The 23,842-nt window shown below is 37.1% G+C and overlaps 3 protein-coding genes across 13 annotated transcripts in view; 2 read left to right on the top strand and 1 right to left on the bottom strand.

Annotated features, from left to right (window-relative positions):
* LOC134533710 (uncharacterized) overlaps nt 1-6,415 on the bottom strand; it is a 45,526-nt gene extending 39,111 nt beyond the window's left edge. For 2 of the 6 annotated variants that reach the window (XM_063371282.1, XM_063371283.1), the window contains exon 1: nt 6,036-6,190. In XM_063371282.1, coding sequence (XP_063227352.1) covers nt 6,036-6,066 — 31 coding nt within the window. In that variant the 5' untranslated portion in view covers nt 6,067-6,190. The other 4 variants (XM_063371285.1, XM_063371288.1, XM_063371286.1 and 1 more) reach the window with 4 other exon arrangements.
* On the top strand, nt 4,940-14,450 carry LOC134533714 (SET and MYND domain-containing protein 4-like). Of its 5 annotated transcripts, none has more exons than XM_063371292.1 (5): nt 4,940-5,582; nt 7,763-8,027; nt 8,467-8,588; nt 10,668-11,312; nt 13,429-14,450. In XM_063371292.1, exons 2-5 carry the CDS (start codon nt 7,775-7,777, stop codon nt 13,885-13,887), a joined length of 1,479 nt encoding a protein of 492 aa, XP_063227362.1. In that variant the 5' UTR covers nt 4,940-5,582; nt 7,763-7,774; the 3' UTR covers nt 13,888-14,450. The 5 variants fall into 5 exon arrangements, with proteins under 5 accessions (XP_063227362.1, XP_063227360.1, XP_063227363.1 ...); XM_063371290.1 differs by lacking the exon at nt 4,940-5,582 and adding an exon at nt 6,320-7,192; XM_063371293.1 differs by lacking the exon at nt 4,940-5,582 and adding an exon at nt 6,341-6,383.
* A 6,174-nt stretch (nt 14,451-20,624) lies between these two features.
* Nucleotides 20,625-23,842, top strand: part of LOC134533715 (chloride intracellular channel Clic) — a 137,918-nt gene continuing 134,700 nt past the window's right edge. For both annotated transcript variants that reach the window (XM_063371295.1, XM_063371294.1), the window contains exon 1: nt 20,625-20,901. In XM_063371295.1, coding sequence (XP_063227365.1) covers nt 20,833-20,901 — 69 coding nt within the window. In that variant the 5' untranslated portion in view covers nt 20,625-20,832. The remainder of the gene's footprint in view (nt 20,902-23,842) is intronic.

The following is a 23,842-nucleotide window of genomic DNA, read 5'->3' as shown; positions in this document are numbered from 1 at the left end:
TGGAAACAAAGGCCACACGAGCTCACAGCTATTGTGACTTTACATATTTCTATATGTTAATGATGTGGTGCTAAAACATACACAACAAAATAACTTCAAACAAATTTTGAAAAAAAATAAAAATTTTGAGACAAGGTATACTTTGAAAGATAATTTTTCTTTCTTTGGTTATTTCTTATAATCATACTCATTATTCAAGAACAAAAATTTGGCTCTTAATTCCAACTCGTCCCACGGAAATGGGAAGGGCCTTATTCCTGCACACACGGCCTTACGACTAAACAGGTATTTGGTCTCTCTGCTGTACCCCACCCTCCGTATTTGCCAGACCTAGACCTGTGTGACTTTTTCCTGTTCCCAAGAATTAAGAAAAATCTAAAAAGAAAGCGTTTTGATTATGTGGAGGCAGTAAAAACAGCTTCACAAAGGGCACTGTAGGATATCAGAGTTGAAGAGTTCTAGAGTTCCTTCAAACAGTGGGGAAAAAAGACTTAACAAGTGCATCACATCTAATGGAAACTTTGAAAGTGACAGAAAGAATTTTGTTAAAAAGGTAATAAATACATTTTTTATGACAAAAATCCAGTTTTTTCTTGGGTACCCCCCCCCCCCCCTCATATGTGTGTGTTTGTGTTTTGGTACTACTTGTGTATAGTGTATAATTTAATAATAATCAAAATATTTTTTCTACATAATTGCAAATGTGAAGACAGGTTAATTTTTCCAATAACCAATTTAATGTTTGCCTGCGCAGTAACGTTGGTGCCACGATATGTGAGTCCGTACTGTGCAAGCAAACAGCTTGCCTCAAATAATGACAGGGCTCTTAAAATACATGTCGCCACATAACAGGTCATGATTTTAAGGTCCCAGTCGTTATTGAGGCAAGCTGTTTGTACGCACAGTAGGGACTCAAGCAATACAGTGCTATCGTTATTCCTTATTGCACAGGCAAATATTAAAACGGTAACCTGTTGACGATATCTGTCGTGTCCATCCTGGTTCCTAGGCCCGCTGATGCCGATAGCCGTCTGGTCCTGGCATAAGTGTAACAAAGTGCTTTGAGAGGTGCTTCGAGCGGTGAACGCATCCGAGCATAGCGGCTGGTGTGATAAATAACAGTGCAATCTGACTCGGACCGCGTACTATCTCCCACACATCTCGTGCGTTCCCCTGCTTCCTGCTCTCTGTGCGCCGGTGCGTGGGAGTCAGTCGTAGCTCGTCTCTCATCCGCGACGGACGCCTCTGAGCGCTGCTCCGCGCTTCGCCGCTAGAGATTCATGAGTGGTTCGCCGTTTAGCAGCCAGTGCCTTAACGACATAGACCGAACTAAATGGCGTCTCGAGCGGCCGACAGCTCGAGGGGTCGCTGCTGTCCTGGCCCCCCTGTTGCAAGCCACAAGGTGAGAACCCGTTTACTCCCTGAGTTTTAGGCTGGTCGGCACCCTCGTCACGACAGGGAATCACTCGCAACAGGGGTCAGAGAGCCAAGTGTCGTCACTGTATTCATAAGTGCAAACATGACAACACCTGTTAGATTATGTACAAAACTACTTTGATTAATAAAACATACACTTGACTGAAGTAGTGCCAAAATAGATACACACACATAGTTAAAATGGTGCTAATGATACACAGATGTAAGTACACTTCACCTATAAACGTTTTGTAAATCATTAAAACGCAACAAACTTAGTCTTCTGTCTTTAAAAGAAAAACACCACAAAGATTAAGTTAAACAAAAAAAAAATTATTTGGAAGATTTTTATTTTTTGTAAAAGCCTCTAAGCAATAATTTTACCAGTTTTCGAAAACTAAACCATTCCTAGCCGACTAAAAGAAGTCTCTTGTATGTGAAAAATATAACATTAAAAAAACTCGCAAAACTATATGGTTTATTATAAATTTTTTTTGACTGGCAAAGTTTGACCAGTTGGCTCAGAGGTTAGAGCTTTTTGCTGCTGGGTCTAAGGTCACGGGTTTGATTCTCATGGAAAATTTGCTTACTTGATCCAGATCCAAGAAAGGATGTTTGTTTTACTCAAAGTCTCTTTTTGACCTTTTAACTCTCGGGACGCCTTACATGTTTTACTTGCCGGATACAGTGTGGCGGACGGCCATTTCACTCGAGGGAGCAAGATGCTCTCAGGTCACTCGGGTCATGCCCTTGATGCTCCTTCTCTCACGGAAGAGTTGTGAGTAACTATCAGACGTCACAGCTCTTTATAAAGGAAAGATAAAAAAATTGGAAAACATGGTTTTCACACACAACATACTTCCCTAAATTTACTCCCAAGGGATGGTTTCATAATCCCTACTCGTTTGTGAAAACATTAAAATCTTATATTTTACATAACAATACATGTGCTTTTACACTGTCACTACCATTCATTAATTACCAGCAATAAATAGATATATATGTTTTTCACATACTAACAGACGTTCCTGAGTTAACCCTGCAAGGAAGGTTCCCTTCTGATTTTTTGAAAAAATAACAGTTTACAGATTCCATTGCAATACCTATGTATTGACGCCATCGCCAAATTTCATTGTTTATAATTACTCGTATGGAGGTTTTTATAAATTTTTTTTTTTTTTTTAACTTTAGTCAATGTACTTGTAATAATAAAATTTGTTTAGATAATGATTGTATTGCAGTTGCAGGGAATTTTTCATACTTCTATTTCATGTTTGTTGTTTTATTAGAATAAGTATGTAATTGTAGGCCTATAACAAAAATGTTTGTTTTATTACATTGCATTTAAAAAACATACTATTTTGAGTGAAATATTAACCAACGAGTCTAATGGGAGCCTAAAATTTGAATTGAATTGTAAACATCATTCATTTTCTGTGAAGAATACGTGCTGTGTACTGAAGTAGAGGACAAATTGAATTTGAAAGACTTTCCAGGGAATTATTTGATTACAGCCATCGTATATTCTGTGTTCGTTACGGCTGGTGTTTCATGTATCTAAGTTTATCCCTGGATCCTGAAGGCTTGATCCTGTGGTACATGATGCTTGCTGTTTTAATTCAGAACGTCTGAAAGATCCTGATGGCATGATCCTGTTGACTTGATCCTGTGGTACATGATGCTTGCTGTTTAAGTTCAGTACGTCAGAAGATTCTGCACATAAAAGAAATTGGGAAATAAGACAGAATTACGATTGTATTGACATCGACCAGGGCTACGCCCTCCCTAAGCCCGATGCGCCTCACGCCACTGCCGACCCTCTCTCCCCCCACTGACACCCTCTGTTTCAATCCTCCTGCCAACGTGTGCGTGTGTGCGTGTGTGAACGCCCGGCAAGAAGGCAGAGTCGAGCCAGTGCTCGTTCCCTTCTAATTTATAATTAAGTATTATTATTGTGTTTATTTAATGTGTGTTGTGTATTTAAGTTCAGGGCCTAACACTGTAATTCATTTGTTTACTATCGGCAAAAATGCTAAAGGGCCGCTACACTCAGACTTGCCGAAGGCCAACCAGTAATTTTATTTAATTATTTCATGTGTAAATCAATTATTACGTGGTTGTGGTTCAAGAACCGCCAGGGTATAATGTTAAAGGTTTTTTTTGTTATTTAATTGGTTTTATTAAATATGCCACGGCGCGATACGGCTCGGAATAACGGTACTATCCATCTTGGCGCGCAACGCCACGGTCCTGCCACTCTGGCGGCCATCACTCAGCCCAGTTGTTTCGCATCACCACCCGAGGTAGGACGCGCTCTGCACTCGGGGACTTCAACTTCGTTATACTGAACCTGTAATTCTGTTCTTATAATTTTTCTTAATCATTTTCGTTATCCTCGGAGCCTACCTCAGGGGTCAGCTGTTTCATTAACTACGTTGTAATCCGTAAGGATTTTAGAAAGCAATACGAACGTAACGTCCGACCACGTGGTGGCCGGACAGACTGTAAACCGGTCGTGCCGCAAGGCTTTTCAACAGTTTAAATCTATTTTGTAATTCTTTATGTACCGCGCTCACGCGGAAAGTGTACCGTGTAGACTATAATAAATCACAACGTAATCGGACTTGCCCTTTTTTCTGTTTGACCGTGTGTACACTCCAGGTTGGCGTGTGAGATGCCATAAGAGCCCACGACGTTATTTCATAGCGTGCCTGTCGCTGAGAGCGGGTCCAGGTTAATTATTTTGTAAGTAGTGCAAGGGGGTCGAGTCGTGTCCCCACACGGGTGACGTCACGCCCAGAGTTAAGAGTCTCATCCGGGTCCGTGCACCTTAGACACGGTGGCGCCCTTCATAATTAACGTTTCTCTAACGCACCGACAACCCCCGGTGACATCAGTATGTTGAAAAAAAATTAAATCCTTTTTATTCGACTTACTATCATAATTTATTATTATATGACAATATTTTTTTTATGTACAGGATATTTCGACGTACTGATTTAAAATAAAAAGCATCATGTAACACAGGATCAAGCTAACGGGATCATGCCATCAGGATCTTTCGACATACTTGGTAAATATTTACTTGGGCGGTATTTCCGAAAAAAAATGTTAAAAATCCGAAAATACCTTTATTTTATGCTCTTCAACTTCCTCTTTTCATTAAAAGTGGCGGAGGTAAGAAATTCCAAATACTTTAGGAGATATCGAATTTTTAAATTTCATCATATGTAGTTGAGCGGTATTTGCGAAAATAAATGTTAAAAATCCGAAAATACCTTTATCATATGCTCTTCAACTTCCTCTTTTCATTAAAAGCGGCGGAGAAAAGAAATTCCAAATACTTTAGGAGATATCGAATTTTTTAATTTTGCAATACAAGACCTGTGGAACCATTCGAGCGGCGCCATTTTTGTTATTTTGCCGTGTGTTCGTGAATACGTGAATCGTGAATGCGTAATTAATAAAATGGTTGATTAGGTCAGGTCAATTACATTATTAATAATTTCAAACTAAGCCGACATTAAAAATTATTTTGTGAATTAATTTTAATGGCTGTTTAGTTTTAAAATATTTATAATGTAACTGACCTGACCAAACAAACCCGGACAGACGGTGAACAGTAAACTAAAATGGTCGATTAGGTCAGGTCAGTTACATTATAAATACTTTCAAACTAAGGTGATATTAAAAATAATGTGAATTAAATTTAATTATTCTTTAGTTTTAAATTATTTATAATGTAACTGACCTTACCTAACAAACCCGTAACAAAGGATGTACAGTAACAACTCACGTAAATTTTTTTGTTACTTATTACTTGCGCAACAATATCAAAATAACAAATAAGACTTTAAAATTAGAAACGTTAAAAACTCACCTAAGTTGGAGGCGGTAATTAAACACTGTTTTAAACAATAATTGAACTAAATAATCACGTATTAGTTCATTTGAATTCTGGCCTATCACGAACAATCACGTGACATCATTATCCAATTAAAAAAATAGACACTCGTACGTAAACAAGAAACAATGGTGCACGCACGCCACAGGAATGCGCTGGTTTTGTGCTGAAATTTAAAAATTCGATATCTCCTAAAGTATTTGGAATTTCTAATCTCCGCCGCTTTTAATGAAAAGAGGAATTTGAAGAGCATATAATAAAGGTATTTTCGGATTTTTAACATTTTTTTTCACAAATACCGCTCAACTGCATATGAAGAAATTAAAAAATTCGATATCTCCTAAAGTATTTGGAATTTCTAATCTCCGCCGATTTTAATGAAAAGAGGAAGTTGAAGAGCATAAAAAAAAGGTATTTCCGGATTTTTAAAAATTGTTTTCGGAAATACCGCCCAAGTAAATATTTACCCTTTTTTTTTTTACTTTACTTTTTGTTCCCCGAAGCCGCGACGTCCGATGCTGGTATAGTAATGTAAGCTATAAACTATTATTTTTCACAAACTACTAGGAATTACGACTCCATCCCTTGGGAGTAAATTTAGGGACGTGTGTAGTGTGTGAAAACTATGTTTTTCGACATTTTTCTTTCCGTTCTAAAAAGTCGTAACGTCCGATAATTACCCTAGGGAGCAAAAGAGAATACGAGTAAAACAAACCTTGGGTGTTATGTTGTCCCTTCAATTTCATGCTTCGGAAGGCAATGACTAACCATCGTCATTGTTTCACCTCTCCCCATACAGTTGGTTAGAGTATTAATAAAGCTTTTGGTGTGCTAATCCCATCAATAACCAAATATCTTAATAGTTGCATTTCTCACCTGTGATTTAAATTTTTAAGAAGAACCTTTAACAGTGAAACGATTTAACTTATAATAAATCCCACCACACTTCTAATGTGAGAAGAGAAAGAATCCGTTCTTTGTTTTCTGTGTGTTTACATAATCCGTTTGTTTATATTTACTTAACGCTTAGGCTAAGGTGACCGCTCCTTCTTCCATTCACCCGGTATTTACATAATGCTTAATGTTAATTTGAGAAATATTACTTTTATTTTACTTATATTGGCATTATTTGACCCGTTTTAAAATTCAGATTTTTTTACTTATTGTCAAATGCGTAACAAAATAGTTTTTAATATAATTAGTTTGCTTGTTTAAAAATCGGGATTTTCATTTTAGTTGGTTGGCTTCACGAATCGCTTGGAAGTAAATATTTGCTTTCAAAATGTTTTGAACTTAGGTTTTGAACTGTACGTCTGTACATCTTGTACTTTGGTTAGGGTTAAGAGCTTTTAATTTGTCTGCGGGTATTTTTCAGTTTTTACCACGGAAGTGCATACATATTATTATTTATTGACTATTTTTCAAGTATTCAAATATTGAACATGTGCGTCTCCGTTCGAAAGCTTTATGCAGACGTTGTTACAAACCTCAGGAGAAGTGATAAACTCTCCATTGTCTCAAATGGATTTTCCCGGCTTTCAAGTGATGCGGATAGAGTTGAATATGCATTCTCCGTTTTGCGTGATTGCAATCTTCTGTCAAATTTTAACTTTGTAGAAGAGCGTCTGAAGCAAGAAAACGTTTGTGTTGAGTTGAGGAACAAAGGTAACGCATGTTTCCAAAAGCATAAGGACAATGAAGCCCTTTTGTTGTACACTCGAAGTATCGCCTATTGCCCTGTTCCACCAGAATACGTTGCACATGATATTGCGGCTCACTTAAGTGAAAAAGACCTGGAACTTATAACAAAGGAAGGAAGTGATGATTTAGCATATGCTTATGCCAACAGATCTGCAGTTTTGTTTGCATTGGGTGAGCATAAACAATGTTTACAAGACATTGAACGAGCAGGGCGTCTTAGTTATCCAAATCACTTGATGTTTAAATTACATCTGAGGAAAGCAAAATGCCTAATAAAGCTGGGTGATGGATCTGCAGCTCAGCATTCATGTGCGGTGAGCTACAGTTTGTATGCCAGCTTACAATAGGCATGCACTGATGTTTGTCTCCGCTCCGTAGGCTAACTCACTAGCTTGAATCAATAACACCCACCTTCCAGTTTCATTTGAGAGCACGCATTCATTAAACCATTACCTGGCACTGCATCAAACTTCTATTTACCCTTTACCACAAACACAAGTGTTTCCTTTTGCTAAATATTAATTGTATGACTGTTTTTTTGCTATCAATTATAAACAGTATAATGCATGAAACTAACATAATTTTTGTAGTCCTATCAGTTTACTTTTAGGCATATTTTTATTGTTTTTATTAAAAGATCTAACCTCTGATGACATAACTTAATCATGTTTGGTGCCCTGCAATTGAATAAGTCAGCATTTCCTGTTTTGTGTTGTGAACAAGAAACTTCTTGTCTTCTAGGATGCACTAGGAATGCTTCAACTTGCATCAAGGCTGTCGTCGCAGCGAAGGAGAGAGCTGGAACTGGAGATCAGTTCCATGGCAGACAGCATCAGGGGCTTGGAAGCAACGGGCAAGTGTGAAAAGCCTAAGCAAACTTGCTTCGAAGAAATGAAGCTGTCCTTCGGTCAGAACGAGCAGATACCGTCTGCGTCCGACTGCATGGACGTGGACCGCTCGGATGCAATGGGTCGCAGCGTCGTCGCGACCCGGGATGTGTCAGTGGGTAAGAGTGATCGGCTTGTCTTGTTTGCCAAGTGAAGCTTGTCTGCTTGAACTCTGATTGTAACAAAACTTTATTTACATGGCCTAACTATTTTAACCATGGCCACCAGACGTTTTGTAGTATATTTTAAAACACTGCATATTTAACACAGTATAATCAGTTTGGGTAGTTCCTTATTAATTGAAAATGCAATGTTTAACTATAAGCTTTTGGAGGCATTAAAGTGTCAGACACAGGATTTGTTACCAGTCCAGAAAACCTGGCAAAGTCATGGAATTTTAAAGTGGTCAGGTTATGAGAAACAATCACTACAAAGTAAATCATTTTCTGAAATACCTAAACTATTGGCTAAATATTTTTCTTTTGTGTTTAATAATCTCTGGAGATAAACCTGTGTAGGTTTTAATGCACTTTTATTGTTATGTTTGTTGCGTTCTAGGGGATGTTTTGCTGATGGAAGAGCCGTTCGCGGCCGTGCTGTTGCCTCGCTGCTACCACACGCACTGCTACCACTGCTTCAGGCGGTGCCGTGCGCTCGTGCCGTGCTGGCGCTGCTCCGTGGTGAGTGTCTGCGGGCGGCAAGGTGTTCCACTCTGCGGTCCAGCACCGACCAAGCTGCTCACGTTCTTTCCATCAGTCTTGTAATCAAGAGGAGAGTTTTTTTTTTTGTTTTTGGACATACCTATGCCATTGCTGGTTACACTTGATGTCATAGAGAAACCTCAATAACAGACAAAAAAAGAAGCATATGCAGACTTACATAAAACAAGCCAAAATCAGCTGTTGTCTGAAGTTAAATCCTCTATGCTGTCCACATTCATTTAACTTTTAGCATCAGCTGATTTTGGTTAGGTTAGTTACATTACAATTACTATAATATAATTTAGCTAACCTAACCAACTAGAAAAACAAGACGGTTGAACATTTTGTTTTAACACGCTTCAACTAGTATTTTAACGGTTGCTAATAATTCTTACAATTACTTTATTTGTACAAAGATCCATTTGATTACATGTTTTCTCTCCATCATAACACATCTAAATCATATACGTAAATCTATTCAAACAACATGGTGTCAAAAGCTCGAATTGCAAATAATTAAAAAACAGAGTACCACCATGACTCTTCTAATCTTTTAACTTACCAAAAACATTTCCCTCACAATCATAGATATTGCTGTACTTAAATACTTGAGCTTATCCTTTGGGTAAATGTATTTGGTCTGTTGGTATGAAATTTGGAAATGTCATAGCTGATATATTTATCTGCTGTGTATTTAATGATATTTTGGTTTTTGTATGGCGAAGAATCAGTGAAAATCATGTAAAATGTTCTTTATATACCTTTGGTTACTTCTTATTTGTTCTGGTGTTGAAGAAAGGAATGAAAAGAGAATGAATGGGTGTCTAGAAAGGAGAGAATTGTCATCTTTCCAATGTTATCCACACATAAGTTAACATTACCAAGTTACAGAAATTAGAAATGAAGTTTTGTCTGTTTGAGTAATCTTCAGAAATTTAGCCAACATTTGCAAGTTAAAGGGAAAAAAATCATTCATTTCAGGACATACAAATCTATAAATGTATAAAGGTACCTAAACCTATTTTGTGTTTAGAATACCAATCTATTTTATTTGATCTACTAAATGGTTTGAAGAGTTTGCCAACATGCTCCTTCACTTTTCCCCCCAATCAATACAATATACAATTGTGAGGTTATATGTCTCTGTTAGCATTATATTAACATTCAGAATCTGTCTATGCATAGAGTTCATTATCTATTTTCATATTTTTAAAAAATGCCCATTTTTACAGCGAGCCATGGGCTTTCTATTGTTATTTCATTCACATTGCTTCACCCTTAATCAGTATTTATAGACATCTATGTTGACAAAATTTAAAATACTAATGTATTCTAAAAGCACTGATTATTATTTATGCCTTTTATGTGAGCACATTAAAATTTACAGATTAGTATTAAGTGGATATTTTCCCTTTAAATTATTCAGGAATTTTGTTTTGTTAATTTTAAAAGTGGAAGTGTGCAAATCTGGGATGTTTGGATATGAATCATTATGAAATGTGCATGTCTCCCTGACAATGTGCAAAGTACAAATAAATGGTTAACAAGCATTGCAGCAATTTTGAAGCATTTTAGAAAGGGAATTTTTACAAATGAATGACACTTAAAACAAATTTTGCTTATAACAAAAATTTAGGTTGAAACTTTGCCAAAATAGCTTTTAAATTTTGGAATTAGCAAAAAAAATAGTATTTAAATGTTAATTTTGCAAATAACATTTGAATTTTTTCAGCCGCTAGAAATTTGCCATTATCTACATTGTAAGTAAGGAACTATCTCATTTGAAATCAGAATGTTTAGATGATGACTTAAATCTGAGTCCTCCACACGAAGTTCAGTGCCGTACCACTGTGCTAACTCTCTCTGTGGAAAACAATAAATTGCTGCATTGGCTAGTAAAGCCCTTCATTGAATAAGTTACATGTAGGTTGTGCTCTTCTGTTAGAATGTTGGGTTCATGTACATTCTCTGGGATGCTGTTTTCTTAAGCTAATGTTATAACATTTATATTATATTCAATAGGTGCACATGTGTTTTTTTTTTCTTTCTGTTTTTCAGGTAATGTTTTGCAGTGAAACATGTCGGAAAAAATCTTGGGAAATGAACCATCATTTTGATTGTTATATCTTGACTCTCATGCTGTCACTCAAGATGCAGAAATTGGAGATGCTGGCATTACAAGTAGTCATCACAGCAGCCATGCAACATGATTCGCTGACAAAGTTCTGTAGCTGGGTTAAGTTGATCGAGGCACCGCTTGGTGAACCAGGGTTTGACGAGAACGGACAGTACAAGTCGACTGACTACAGAAGTGTTTACCACATCGTTGCGAACACTGAAAAGAGGTCGGTGTCCGACTTATTTGAGAGGTCGCTCATTGCTTGTTTCGTTTCAGAGTTACTTAGCACCAAGACTAGCTTCTTTGGCTCGACAGAGAGTGCAAACTTCAGCGAAGGTGAAATAGTTAAGTTCATTGGTGGACTAATTTTGAGGCACCTTCAGAACCTCCCGTGCAATGCCCACGAAGTTTCAGAGTACTCCAAGTCGGAGCAGACAAGCATATACGAGCAGGAAGAGATTGGAGCAGCAGCTTACGCAACTCTGAGTTTAGTCAACCACTCTTGCGACCCCAACGTAGTTAGGATCATACACGGTGGGAGGAATGCCTTGGTGGCGATTCGACCCATCAGCAAGGGTGAACAGGTGGGTTAATTTTTCGATTTATTATTTACTTTGTAATATTTGTTACAAGTCCACCAACAGTTGAAAAACTTTTAAGTTGGGCATGACATATACAGTTAAACACATACCTATACATATAGACATTACATTCAGGGAAATACATTAAAAACGAGAACAGACAAACATAATAATATAATTATCAAGGGGTTACAGAGCTGAGTGGTCAGATTACCAAACTATCATCAAGGCAATACTGGTTTGATTCCTGCTGGGGTCCAAAATTGTTTTTTCGCAAGTGTGAACCTTGGTAGACGTTGCCGCAAGTCCTGTGGACTAAAATTGGAATCAAACCTTGAATTGAGAGAAATTTTAGATTTTTAATTGAAATCAAAGAAATGTGGAATTGATTCATCCCTAACTAACGGGTGTAAAGATGTTTTAAAAGTAATTTAAATTAAATCACAGTCTTAACCTCTAGTTTGAAAATGTTTCCTCTAAGACGAACTGAAATGACCTAAAACAAACAAGTGATTAAAAGATGTACAAAAAATTATTAATATTCAGTGTGCACTGCAAACAACATTAATGTCCCCGAGATATTAAACCCATTCCTTATATTTATTTTTTGGTTTATTATCTGACATAGTCATTCTCCTAGTACATAAATAAAAATTGTTTGCTTCAGCTCTTACTGATATTAAAATTTTTTTCCAAATCTTAAAGTTTATTGTATTCCTAAGAACAGTCAAGTGTGTGTATTGTCAAATGCTGTTAGGTAAGCTTTTGCCACTAAATGAGTATATGATAAAATGGTTTGCCATGTTATCAATGATTGAATCAAAGTTCCGAAACCTCATTTATCTTCTTATTAGTGTACAAAATTGAAATCAAGCAATCTCTTAGTTAAGAATTTGGTTACTTGCTCTAATTCCCTACTGAGCTAGTCCTCAATTGGTGAAGAAGCAGACACTTTCGTAGTCTTTATGCCACAGTCTGCCTACATTATTGCTGACTAGCTCAGTACTGATTTATGCATGGACCACTTTAAGTCCTAAATATCAACTTTTTTAAATTTTGGATAATTAATGACTACATTTGAAAACAATGTCTAGTAATAGTAATTGTATGAATTTTGCATTTTTTTCCAATAATGTTTTAGTGATTTATATTTTAATATTCTCCAAGAAATTAGAATTATCATAATAATTTATCATTAAAGAGCATATTCATGTGCAATTTAATAACTATACCTTACTATTACCAACACATCACATGTTTCAAATTTATATTGACTACAAAATAAATTAAAAATTTTTACCCCTTTGATACGTATAAGTTTCATTTAAGGGAAAAAAAATAGCTATTATTTGTGGACTCACCAAAAAAGTTATGATTTAAAAAAAATGACAGTACAGTAAATGCACTCTGTTCTCTGTTACATCCAATCAATAAGTTACAAAAGTTGCAATACTACCTTGCATGAGCAGATATCAGATGAAACATATTAATAAATTGATACAATTTGCATGATTTGTTGTGTTATGACAGTAAGATTTTTGTTTTACATAACTTTGGAACATTTTGTGCTTTTAATCTTGGGTGTATTTATGAAACATTTTTTTTACAAAAAAAATGTATAATTTTGTATGAAATCATTGTGAAGGCCATAAGCAGTGCAATTAGTATGTACAGAGTTAGCATTTCCTCACACCAGATAAAGTTCCTTGCGATTTTATATTTTAATATTTTATGAACATTACACAAAAAACACATGCACATTCTGCCTTCCTCCTTTCTTATCCCCACTCCACCTAATTTCAGTAATTTCAGTTCTGTAAGTAAAACAGTAATTTATCTCATAAATACTTGTTGTGACAAATAACAGTTTGGAATCCTATTTAAAGGGCAAGTTATTGAAAGATAGATAGTTTTAATGTGTGATAGGTAAAATTAAGTATAGTTCAGTTTTCACACTGTTTATTTGTTAAGTAAAGTTTACACCAGTAACGAAGTACAGAAGAATGAATTTTTATACATTCTCAAATATTACACTTTTCTGCATTTTGCATAGTTTTTAAGGTCCCACTGTTTAAATGTACATGCCTTTGAGTGACGTGCTCTGTATTTGTTTCACGAGGTCCTCGACAACTACGGGTACCACTACGCAGTGAATGACCTGGAGGAGAGGAAGACTGCGCTGGAGAAACAGTATTTCTTCACGTGCCACTGCCTGGCCTGCGAGCAACGCTGGCCCACGTACCATCGCTTGCCGTCCGAGGTCCCGGTGTTCCTGTGCTCGGACTGCCGTCGCGGAGCCGTTCTGAAACAGACGGGCAAAGCGAACACCTCGATCTGCCCAGCTTGTCAGCGGGAGGTCGACGTCAGTGCGCTGGTTCGAGAGCTGGAAAGGTCCTCGGAAGCTGCCGCGGACGCGATTCAGACGGCTTTGAGGCAACCCGACCAGAGTGTTCTGGATGTTCTGACGAGTCACGTGGAGTGGTTGGACAGGCACGTGAAGAGGCCGTGGCAGCCATACAACAACTGCCAGGAAGCGATAAAACATCTGTGGTTTTGTAGGAGCAGTTTGGTTAACTGATGGTTCCATTACAAAAACATTCAAAGTTTGCTTTTGTTTAGTTGCCTTACAGGTACTGTGATCTACGTAGCCAAGCTGAGTGACTGAGTAGGAGAAAATTATAATTGTGATTTCAATGTAGGTAGGTGGCACTTGATGTTTTGTTATTTACAGCACTTCTGAACAAACTGAATTGTTAAAACCTATTATGGTTTTATGACCACCTACTCTAAAACCACTCATTGTTGTAGTATAGATACTGCAAGTTTGAAAACTCTTAAATGTGGCTTCTTACAAACGTTTCGTTTCACTAGACTATCATGTGTGGGATCACACAACTCCATAAGTTAGAAAAATTTGCTAACCATCACCTCTGTACTAATAATAAAATACTGTATTTACCCACACACGGGTCGCACCCTTAATTTTTTTTTGTGGGGGGGGGGGGGGGGGGGGCAATATAACATTTTTACCAGTAAGGATGGCACAAAATAGCTGTCTTTAGTAGAGTTCCATGTATACAAGTGCAATCTTTGTTCTGTGTCTCAGTTTATCGGTGCGTAAAAATATAGCACTGGTGTTTACCTTCTGCTCTTTTTGTCTGTTTACTGCAGGATGGTGTGGGACAACCCAAATCCCCCTCCCCCCCGCCCTTCCCTCATATTTACGACCCCTTCATTCCCGCACTTCTTAACAAGACAGTGGAGAAGACTACCTACTATTTTTCTTTTCAAACCATGTCTCCCTTTCATTTATGTGTGATGAACGCACTGTCTGAGGTTAGTGCAATGCATTTCAGACACTTTGCTTGCATCAAAGTTCAGATTGGCTGAAGCTTATCATAAGGCAATATTAATGACTTTAGGCCAACGAAAAAGGTATTCCTGGAATTGTTTTGTTACTCTTGTAAGATTAAATATTTTTCATCTGGTATGGTTAGCTGGTAGCCTAATTTTACCATTCAGTAAATTTCATTAAAGCATTATATACAATTTTATGTTAAATATTATTTCTCCTATGAATATTTGTCAAAATTTGAGGGAAAAAACTGTTATGGGTGTGAAAGGACAGAGAAAAATGTTACTTGAAGTTGATAAATTAAATTAACCAGTAGTATTGAATGTATTCATACATTTTTTTGTTATTGTTTTGTTGTTGCGCACTTTAATCTCTCTCTTGTGTGATATAAATCACTTACCTATGATATTTTTTGTTTGGTTTAGGTTTGTTTTAAGCACATGAAGAAATTAACAGCTTCATATAAATACCTTGATGGCCCATGTAAATTAGAAATGATGTAATGCATACTCACTGTAACTTTTTATTTGTTGCAGTTAGAGCCTGATTTAAGTACTACTATTAGTATATTATATCATGGATACCTTTTTTTATTGTAATTTGTTGGTCCATAAGTAACATAGGATCAATATTAACTTCTCTGATGTGATCTCTGATCGCCTGGCCCTGTCCTTTTGAGCTCATTTTCCGAATTTCACCACTACATGATGCCCATAATAACTCTGGAGCTGGCAAGGAGATAAGTCCTTATCAACATGTACATATGAAATCACAGGCAGAACTGAAAATCCCTGTTTTAAGTCTTACTTGAATGCCTCTGCCTTAAAACCTAATTATAAGGTATGAACTTATCCTATGGTAATCAGAATACAAAATATATATTTATTAAGTGACCTAGCAATGTAATCTATGATCCACAATGACTCTATAACATGAGCTTGAAGAAGTTAAACTTAATTTTAATTTCTATCACGGAAACACTCTTAAATGCGGATAGAACATGATAAATGATATAGCGGCATATCTGTGACGTCACTGGGCCGGTTGATTGCGTTCGGAGCGCCGCGCGCACCTGCACGACCCCTGCGTTCACTATGCTGCACCCGATGACACCCGCATTTCGTCACACACACACCCCAGAGAGGCGCCGAGGCGGCATAACGGCCTACGCGAATGAAGGCGACGTCAGTTTCATATCTTGACGCCGTCCCCGCTGCCTGTCCTGAAATTATGTTAATTAAAATGTTAGAAAGGAAATTTAGTCTCAAGGGCGGGGTTCCTGGCCTCGTGGCTGCAGGCAGGGACGCATCGACAAAGGGCCCCCCGGGCTGTTAAGGCCTCCCAGGACGCCGTATTAGTAAAATACACACGTGACTTTGATTAATTTATTACGGCAGCACACGTTACAGAACTTCTAGTCACACAAGGCACTGTCACGCGACTGGCCGTATCGTCGTCAACCTTCACTCCGCCCACACGGCCCTCGAATGGCGGCACTGATAACGTCTCACGGTGCTCCGAAGACTACTCCAACGAGGGGTGCAGGCTAACCTGAGTTACGGTGACGGCGGCTCGTGACGCGGCAAGTCTGGTGCCTGGCACGTGATAGTCCGTAATACACTTACTACGGGAATCTGCTACTGTCTGTGCGAGTTTACAATTAATACTGACTTATACATAGACGTAATGATGACGACACACACTAATCTTAACACGGCAATTAACACTAAATAATTATGAGCACATCCCAGGCTCGGGATGGATTCGGCTCCTGGACTTCTGATGGTCACGTGACGCGAGACTGGTTCTCGCAGTGGCGTGTGCCACGTTTAAACTGGGAACGGGCGCGACTGGACCCAGCGTGGTCCCTCGTTCACGTCCGTTGCACGTTCCAGGGATTGAGGTGTCCGTAAATTGGGTTACGCGTTTGGTGCAATGCCGCCCTGCGCGGGCAAAGTCCTAACTCCCCGTGGGGAGATATTAAAGCATGAGGCGCCGGCACCATGGCGGGCTGCCTTGAAACACAATAATTACGTAGTACGTTAAAAGACCCGTAGTCGGATCGCACACTTTAACTAAGGACTGCACGACATTTCGTACGGCCGATTAGGGCCGACCGGGGAGCTGTAGAAAGATGATTCGGAGAAATTACCTATTGATGCTAAACGTTGATATAGTCGCAAAAGTTGGATGCTCCCCGTGTGCGGGGCTGCCGACCCTGGTGAGTGCTGGATGGCTACTGGAACTGACGACTCTCCCTGGCAACCGGGTTAGGGAGGGGAGGAAACCCCTCGGGAAAACGACGGAGCGCGGGAAGGCGATGCCGGCCAGTTTTGTGAGCGGAAATATTTTACACAGCCATTAATTAATTAAAAACAATTTTTAAATTTATTAAAAGTTTTAGTTTCTGTTTGATAATTGATTTACATGTGCACTAGATACCTGATGCGCATTGCCACACCCGGCCGGGTGCTTTGAGCATTTAGCCAAATACTGTAGAGGGAGAATACAGGACAGCTCTATACTAATAGCACAGCCGCGCGGGCGAAGAGCGTCAGCGCTGCTACCTAGCGGCTCGGCGTGATAACAGCACCCACGGCCATGCATTCCAAGCCTAAAATGTATTAAATTCAACTCGTCATTGCACCTAGACTAATCAACAGATTCTTTTGAAAAAAATTGTGTTCACTTTCGTATTCTTTGCGGCCATGCAGATGTAAATTTATTTGCTGAAAAGTTAGTTGCTTTCGATGTAAAAAATAGTTAACAATGAACAGAATATTTTCAAGGAAAATTGAAGTAACAATTTTCAAAGCATTCTATTGCTAATCATCGTTCATTTAGGGAATTATCTAATGAATTAATTAAATTATCCAAATTTTTTAGCCACTAAATACTATTGATTTGCTATCGTTCAACAGCCTATTGGTTAAAAGTTTTTTTTATGAATATGTGCAATATATAATGAGTAGGTACAGTTGTTCATGTAGTGTATAATATGTATATAATAATTATATGTACAGTTAACAGATTTGAGCACGATATTATGAAATTAAATAACATGGACATTTAAATAATATTGAAAATTAAAGGGCGATGAAAAAATACATAATTTCAGTATGACATAAATATGTAGTACATAGCGTTTGACACAATGTAAATAAACAATATAATCCTTAAATTAGAACTTACAATTGCACCATCTTAAGCTACCATAAATATTAAATATGTATTAATACCTCGTTACTTTAAAATAATATTTTTTAAAATAAATGCATTATTACAATGGTACCAGAGCTAGAACAAGTTTTACAAGATTCACTTCCATTGTAAATGAAAAAGGCAAATAATATACAAGAGACGAATATGCTTGTAAAATTTTATCCAGCTGTACCTAAATAGGTAGCAAGAAGTTTATTTTCCCCGATCATACCTTATAACCACTGCTATGCTAGATATTCCATACAATTTACACGTGCATGACTTTTTTTGCTTTTTTGTTTTCTTTACTCCGGATTCTCCCACATTCATCGTAAAACAAATATTTTAATGTCATAATCAATTGTTTTATAAAAGGTGTAAACGATGCTTTTGCGAGGAAATACATTATCTGAAAAGGAATTGTGTGAAAATAAGAAGAAAAAAACAAAGCATAAAATCACTATAATCAACAAACCAAGAAATAAGGCATATTTAGTTAACAATGAAAGCGGGAAGTGAGAAATATTACAACTCACGATAGTATGTTTTTCTAAAAGAAATATTTTGACTTGGTGAAAATTTTTACGTTCTATAAGGCAATAGAATTTAAAAGAAAATATTTAATAATAATTCCTTTCAATTCTGACGGTTACTCTTTGTACTTCAGCGAGTTTAGTTTCAGAGGTTTTCGTATGGCGCGGCCGTGGTCGCGGCAGCTAGGGGCAGTCATCACGCCGAGCCGCGAGAGCGCAGCACCGTCGGTTTCTCGCGAAAACGAGCGAGCTGTCCGGTATTCTCCCTCTACAGTATTTGATTTAGCTGGCCGTGACTGACGTCACGCCGTTCGAGGCGCTGCACTATGACACACGCGTGGGTGTGTTCGTAGCACTGGCAATAGCTCAGATGTTGAGGACACATAACGGCCTGTGCTCTCAGAGGGAGCACCGACGGTGGCGTCAATCTATATATTGTCAACTATAGTTATTTGAAGTTAAAAGTATTTTTGAAAATCTCAAGTCATTCTACAATTGTTGTCTCTACCTATCGCTTCGACCTTTCGAAGACAATCTTCCCCCCGGAAGTGGACATCACATGGCCAGATGGACACAGAGTTGAGTACAGACAAAGGTGCTCCTTACAACAGCTTGCTATTTAATTGCTATTGTTTTTTATTTGTGAACTCTGTCTCATTTTCTGTGTTACACACAGGGTGGCCATGTCTGCATGATTACTTGGTACCTGGGTGAAGCAGTATTTTTTGCGCAATATTGGTTAGATATCCCAAACATGATTAAATTGTAGTGTTTGCATCGTGGAAACTGTTTTAAATGATTTTCTTGAAAGTGATTGTGTTTAGCGTCGGAGATTCTAATTAATATTTATTTACAATCATTAGGTGTTACTGAGAACCATTTCCACAATGTATTGGGCGGAACAATATGGCGAGATCTCGTTAAATAGTGACTTCAACTATGCTACAGCATATTGTCTCATGACAATTCCTAACTCAATGGGAAAACATGCCTTCAATAAATTTTTGTTCTTCTAAAAGACCCTGTCATATTGTTAAACGTCTGCTTCCAACACTCTCCAACATGTTTAATCAAATAATGTTTAGAGTGTAAACGATAGATTAGGAAAGGCTAAAAATAATAGAGCTTTTGCCGACCGACATGAAACCTTTTACCGTTTTTTCTTCTTCTGATTTTCACATACTAATATGGTGGATGTTTGTTTATCATTGTATCAGATGTTCTTGCCTGCTTTTATTAACGACTATAGTTAAGTTGTTCGGGAGAAAATTAGATCAGAATATTACTGGTTAATATTTTATATATATATATAAATTCTAAAACAAATCTTCATAATACAAATGTAATAATAGAAGTTGACATTTTTCTAATCTCCAATAAAGGTCCAGCTGATAAATGTGTGAACAAACGGCCGCCATATTAATAGGTGTAGTACACTGAAATCCTTCTCCCATTTTAGCTTCATCCCCCTCCCCTGAATCGGGCCTTATTTTCCATATGTATATATATACTTAATCATTCATTGTAACATCACCGAAAATCATTACTAGTGCAGATATAATTGTTTAGCAAATTAGATGACATAAGTTTCCAGGACATAAGTTTCCATGACATTTACATATAGAATGGGTATTAAAATATGTTTGCTGTTAGACGAAATCAGCAAATCATAATTGTGTTCAGCGAAAATGAAAACAACGAATATTTAAAATCATGACAAAAAAAAATTCAAGATGTTATAAAGGAAAACAAAACAAAACAAAATTATGCTAATGGTTATGTCGTATGCAAAGTAATTTTTATTTCAAAAGCAAATCATTACGTTTTACTTTGAAAAATCACAGAGCATGATTTTTTATGAAAAGTTTTAATTTGGATGAAATTTTTTGAAGTTTTAAAAATAAATAAAAGCACAAATTTTGTAACAATATTTAAATAAAATACATAATACACTGTGATACATAATTAAAATTTATATTATGATTAACAACGAGATGTTTGAGATACCTCAGTCCAAAAATAAACAGTAATAGTGTGACATAATTTAAAAAATATATATTTTTATCCGTATAACTTTATTTGTTGCAGAAAATTGGAACCTCTTTTTTTTTCACTATTTACTTTCTCTACTTTACTTTTTTTTCTTCTAATAAATTGAAGACAAATATTTGATAGTGTTACAGGATTTAACCGCAAGTCCATTCTGATGAACGCTCTTTTTAATCAACGGGCGCTACAGTCTTCAACACGCAGTAATCTTTGACACACAGTATTACAAGTGGAAGAGAAGGAGTAGCAAGTGAGGACTGCCTATGGTCTGGTGAAAAGTAATTTGAAGTTGTGCGTATTAGTGCGTGTTGACGGCCAGTGGTGTTATTGTTCGTGCGTGTACATGCAACTTTGTTCACTTGTGTTCTTGTGAAATATTTTCATAATGGCTGATGATTCATTCCAAAATGGTACAACGAATGGAGACGTCCCCGAGATAGAACTTATAATAAAGGTAGGTTCTCCAAACACCCCTGCAGAGCGCGCGTAAAAAAAAAAAAAAAAGATTGTTGAATTTAAACATAACGTAATATGTTTTGAAAAAAAATCAAATATACAGCATTCAATAAATTTTTTTAGCAATTGTGTGGGGTGACGTTCTTGCCGGTCAGGAGGCGAACGAAGAGAAACGTTGGCCAGTACGTAAGTGGAGGTGACTGCCGTGTAGCAGTACCTGTAGTAATACTAAACTAAATATATATAAAGGTACGCATTTGTATACTGTCGTTAAGTTACATATATGGATTAAGTTTATTAAGCCTTTGCTGTACGCATTGGACGTTCACGCCCATCATTTTGAACGTTATAATGGTTTTCGTTTTTTTTTTTTTTTTTGCTATTGAGTGGCGCCAAGTTTTATATTTTTTGTGGTTTTGATTTGTTGCGAGTCCGAGGTGCTATGTATTAGGAACGTAGCTATCTTTCTTTGCCTAGTATTTAACATAAATCATGCAACTATGACAAGTATGCATATGTATTTTAATTGCAATGTGTTTTATTGGTCAAATAACGATGCATCAATGAGATGACTGGAAAATATTGTTTGATCAAGTTGCTGCTGGTCATTAATGCACATTAAAAAAAGAAAAGTTGCACAAAAGTAAATTTATATTTGTATACGCAAGTATTCATTGACATTTTATGTATTTCCTTAAGGTGAATTCTAAAATTATTAGTGGTTTCTGAGAATAAAGTTATGTTCTTACTTCTTACCATGAAATAATTTTGCCTGATGAAAACAAGAGGTTGCGTGTGTCTCGTACCAAACGGTTTAGGCATACAGTAGCCTCGTTGACCACTATCGCTCGCTTTGCTGCAGCAAAACTGTTCTCGCTATTGCTGTTTTTTCATTAGTCGTTTAAGTCTCATTTAACAGATGAAGTATGGAATTATATTAATTCTGAAGGCTAAACGCGCAAATAAAAAAATAAAATCTCCAAAATATATTATTTACTTCTTGAAATATTTTAACATTTTTCTTTAAGAAGGCGCTGCTGTGATACCGCCGAGAAGTGATTAGATTAGGTGTGTGTGTTACAAATTCTGTGATTTCAGACAATTGCTTGGGTTAGCTACATGTACGTTTAAAATAGTGTGGGCAGTTGGTTAGGACTTAGAATGGCTTTTCCATAATCCCGAAATTGTTTTTCAGTAATACTGACGTTCCGTATTTGACCCTGGAAACAGCGTTGATAAGTTCCCATTGGTTTAAGACATTACAGCTTATTGGTTACATTACAATATCTGTGTATTGACACTGCCGCTGCTATTTTTTGCTTTAATTTCATTGCCGATCATGTGATTCTGTATAAATAGGATACAAGAACGTGTACCTATATTTTGTATTTGTGACGCAGTGGGAGGCGTATAAAAAGATCGCTTATCCTTACTGTGTGTTCGAACCCAAGCTTAATTTTTTAATTTATGCCTCTATTAACTAAAGTATTCCAAAAAACACAGACCTATGCGGAAAACTTAAGATTCACAACAGTTGATTCCTAGTCTGCGTTCGTGCATGTTGGTTTTTTTTTTTTTTTTTCCTTGTTGTTCGGTCTCTGTTTACGTAAAATCAACACGTCGAGAATTTGAATTTTAAAATCCATTTACGAGATATTTCGTTAGACGTTTATGCTGATTGTTTAAAACATTGGTAATTTAGAAGGAAAAACACATTTATGACAAAATAAAAACAAAATATTAGTAGTCTACCATTTTAAGGTTTGCAGTAAATATTAAAATTTTATGTTAGCTCGAGAATGGTAGGTTAGCTATATTAAAAATACTTTAAATATTGTGGTCGGTTGGTTAGGTTAGCTACATTATTTTATAGTAATTGTGATGTAACTAGCCTAACCAATCGTTCACACGATTTTACAGTATTTTTATTTTAGCTGACAACCTAATCAACCGTCCACACTATTTTATTAATGTAGCTCGACAATTCGCTAATCTCTCGGTCACGATATCGACATCTCTTCGCGCGATATTATTTTTTCCTAATCTAACTTAAAACTAGGTGTAATTATAGGAGGGGTCCGGATTACAGAGGGACCTAGGCGCGTCAAGGCCTTCGGGGATTGGCCAGCCATGCCAGCAATTGGAGTCATGACTAACTTCCCTATCTTAAAATTAGCTTAAAACTCTGCTAAGTCGGGCCCAGGTAAAACCTGCACAGACACAAGGCAAACGCTGGGCACAGATATGCGCGATGCAAGGGCATGCATTAATGGCGTGGGAGTGTACAGAATACAGAGAATGGTATGGATGAAGAGTTGAATAGAGTAGAAGAGTCTACCATGCGGGGGGTTGGAACTTGGACGCGTAGTCTGCTGGGGGTGAGTAGTTACACTGACCACTCACTCCGCTGTCAGTCAGCACTTAAAACTAGAGAAGAAAGAAAAGCAGACAAACTTACATACTAGACACTTGATTAATTTGTTTCTATGATAAGCACAACTCACAGCCGAGGCGTGGGCGCACATTGCTTGAAAGTAGACACAATTCCATAAAACTAAACTTATAATTGTATATTTGACGTGTAAACATATTAGCTCTGGGTATACAGCATTTGATATGAGTAATTTTGTGAATGGAACGGAAATGTGTAACCACGATGCCGTAAAGTCATGTGCAGCCCACGTGTAGCAACATAGTTACTTCCGGAAACATTAGGTGACATACCAAACGTATTAGTGTGCCAAATGAAACTTTATGACAGTGAAACTACTCTGAAATGTATGTGGTTTACAGTACTAAAATAGTCATGCTAAAAAGTAATTGCAGGTTATTAAATACAAAAGAAATCTGGCATTACAATGATTATAATACATTTTCTCCTTTCGAAACCCCAATGGGCTCGGTAGGGCAGCGGTAGAGCACGCGAGTGTATAGCTCAA

Source organism: Bacillus rossius, chromosome 7 (assembly GCF_032445375.1).
Source record: "Bacillus rossius redtenbacheri isolate Brsri chromosome 7, Brsri_v3, whole genome shotgun sequence".
NCBI classification, from domain to species: Eukaryota; Metazoa; Arthropoda; class Insecta; order Phasmatodea; family Bacillidae; genus Bacillus; species Bacillus rossius.
The sequence above is the reverse complement of the archived record's forward strand: the minus strand, read 5'-3'. Positions and strand labels throughout refer to the sequence as shown.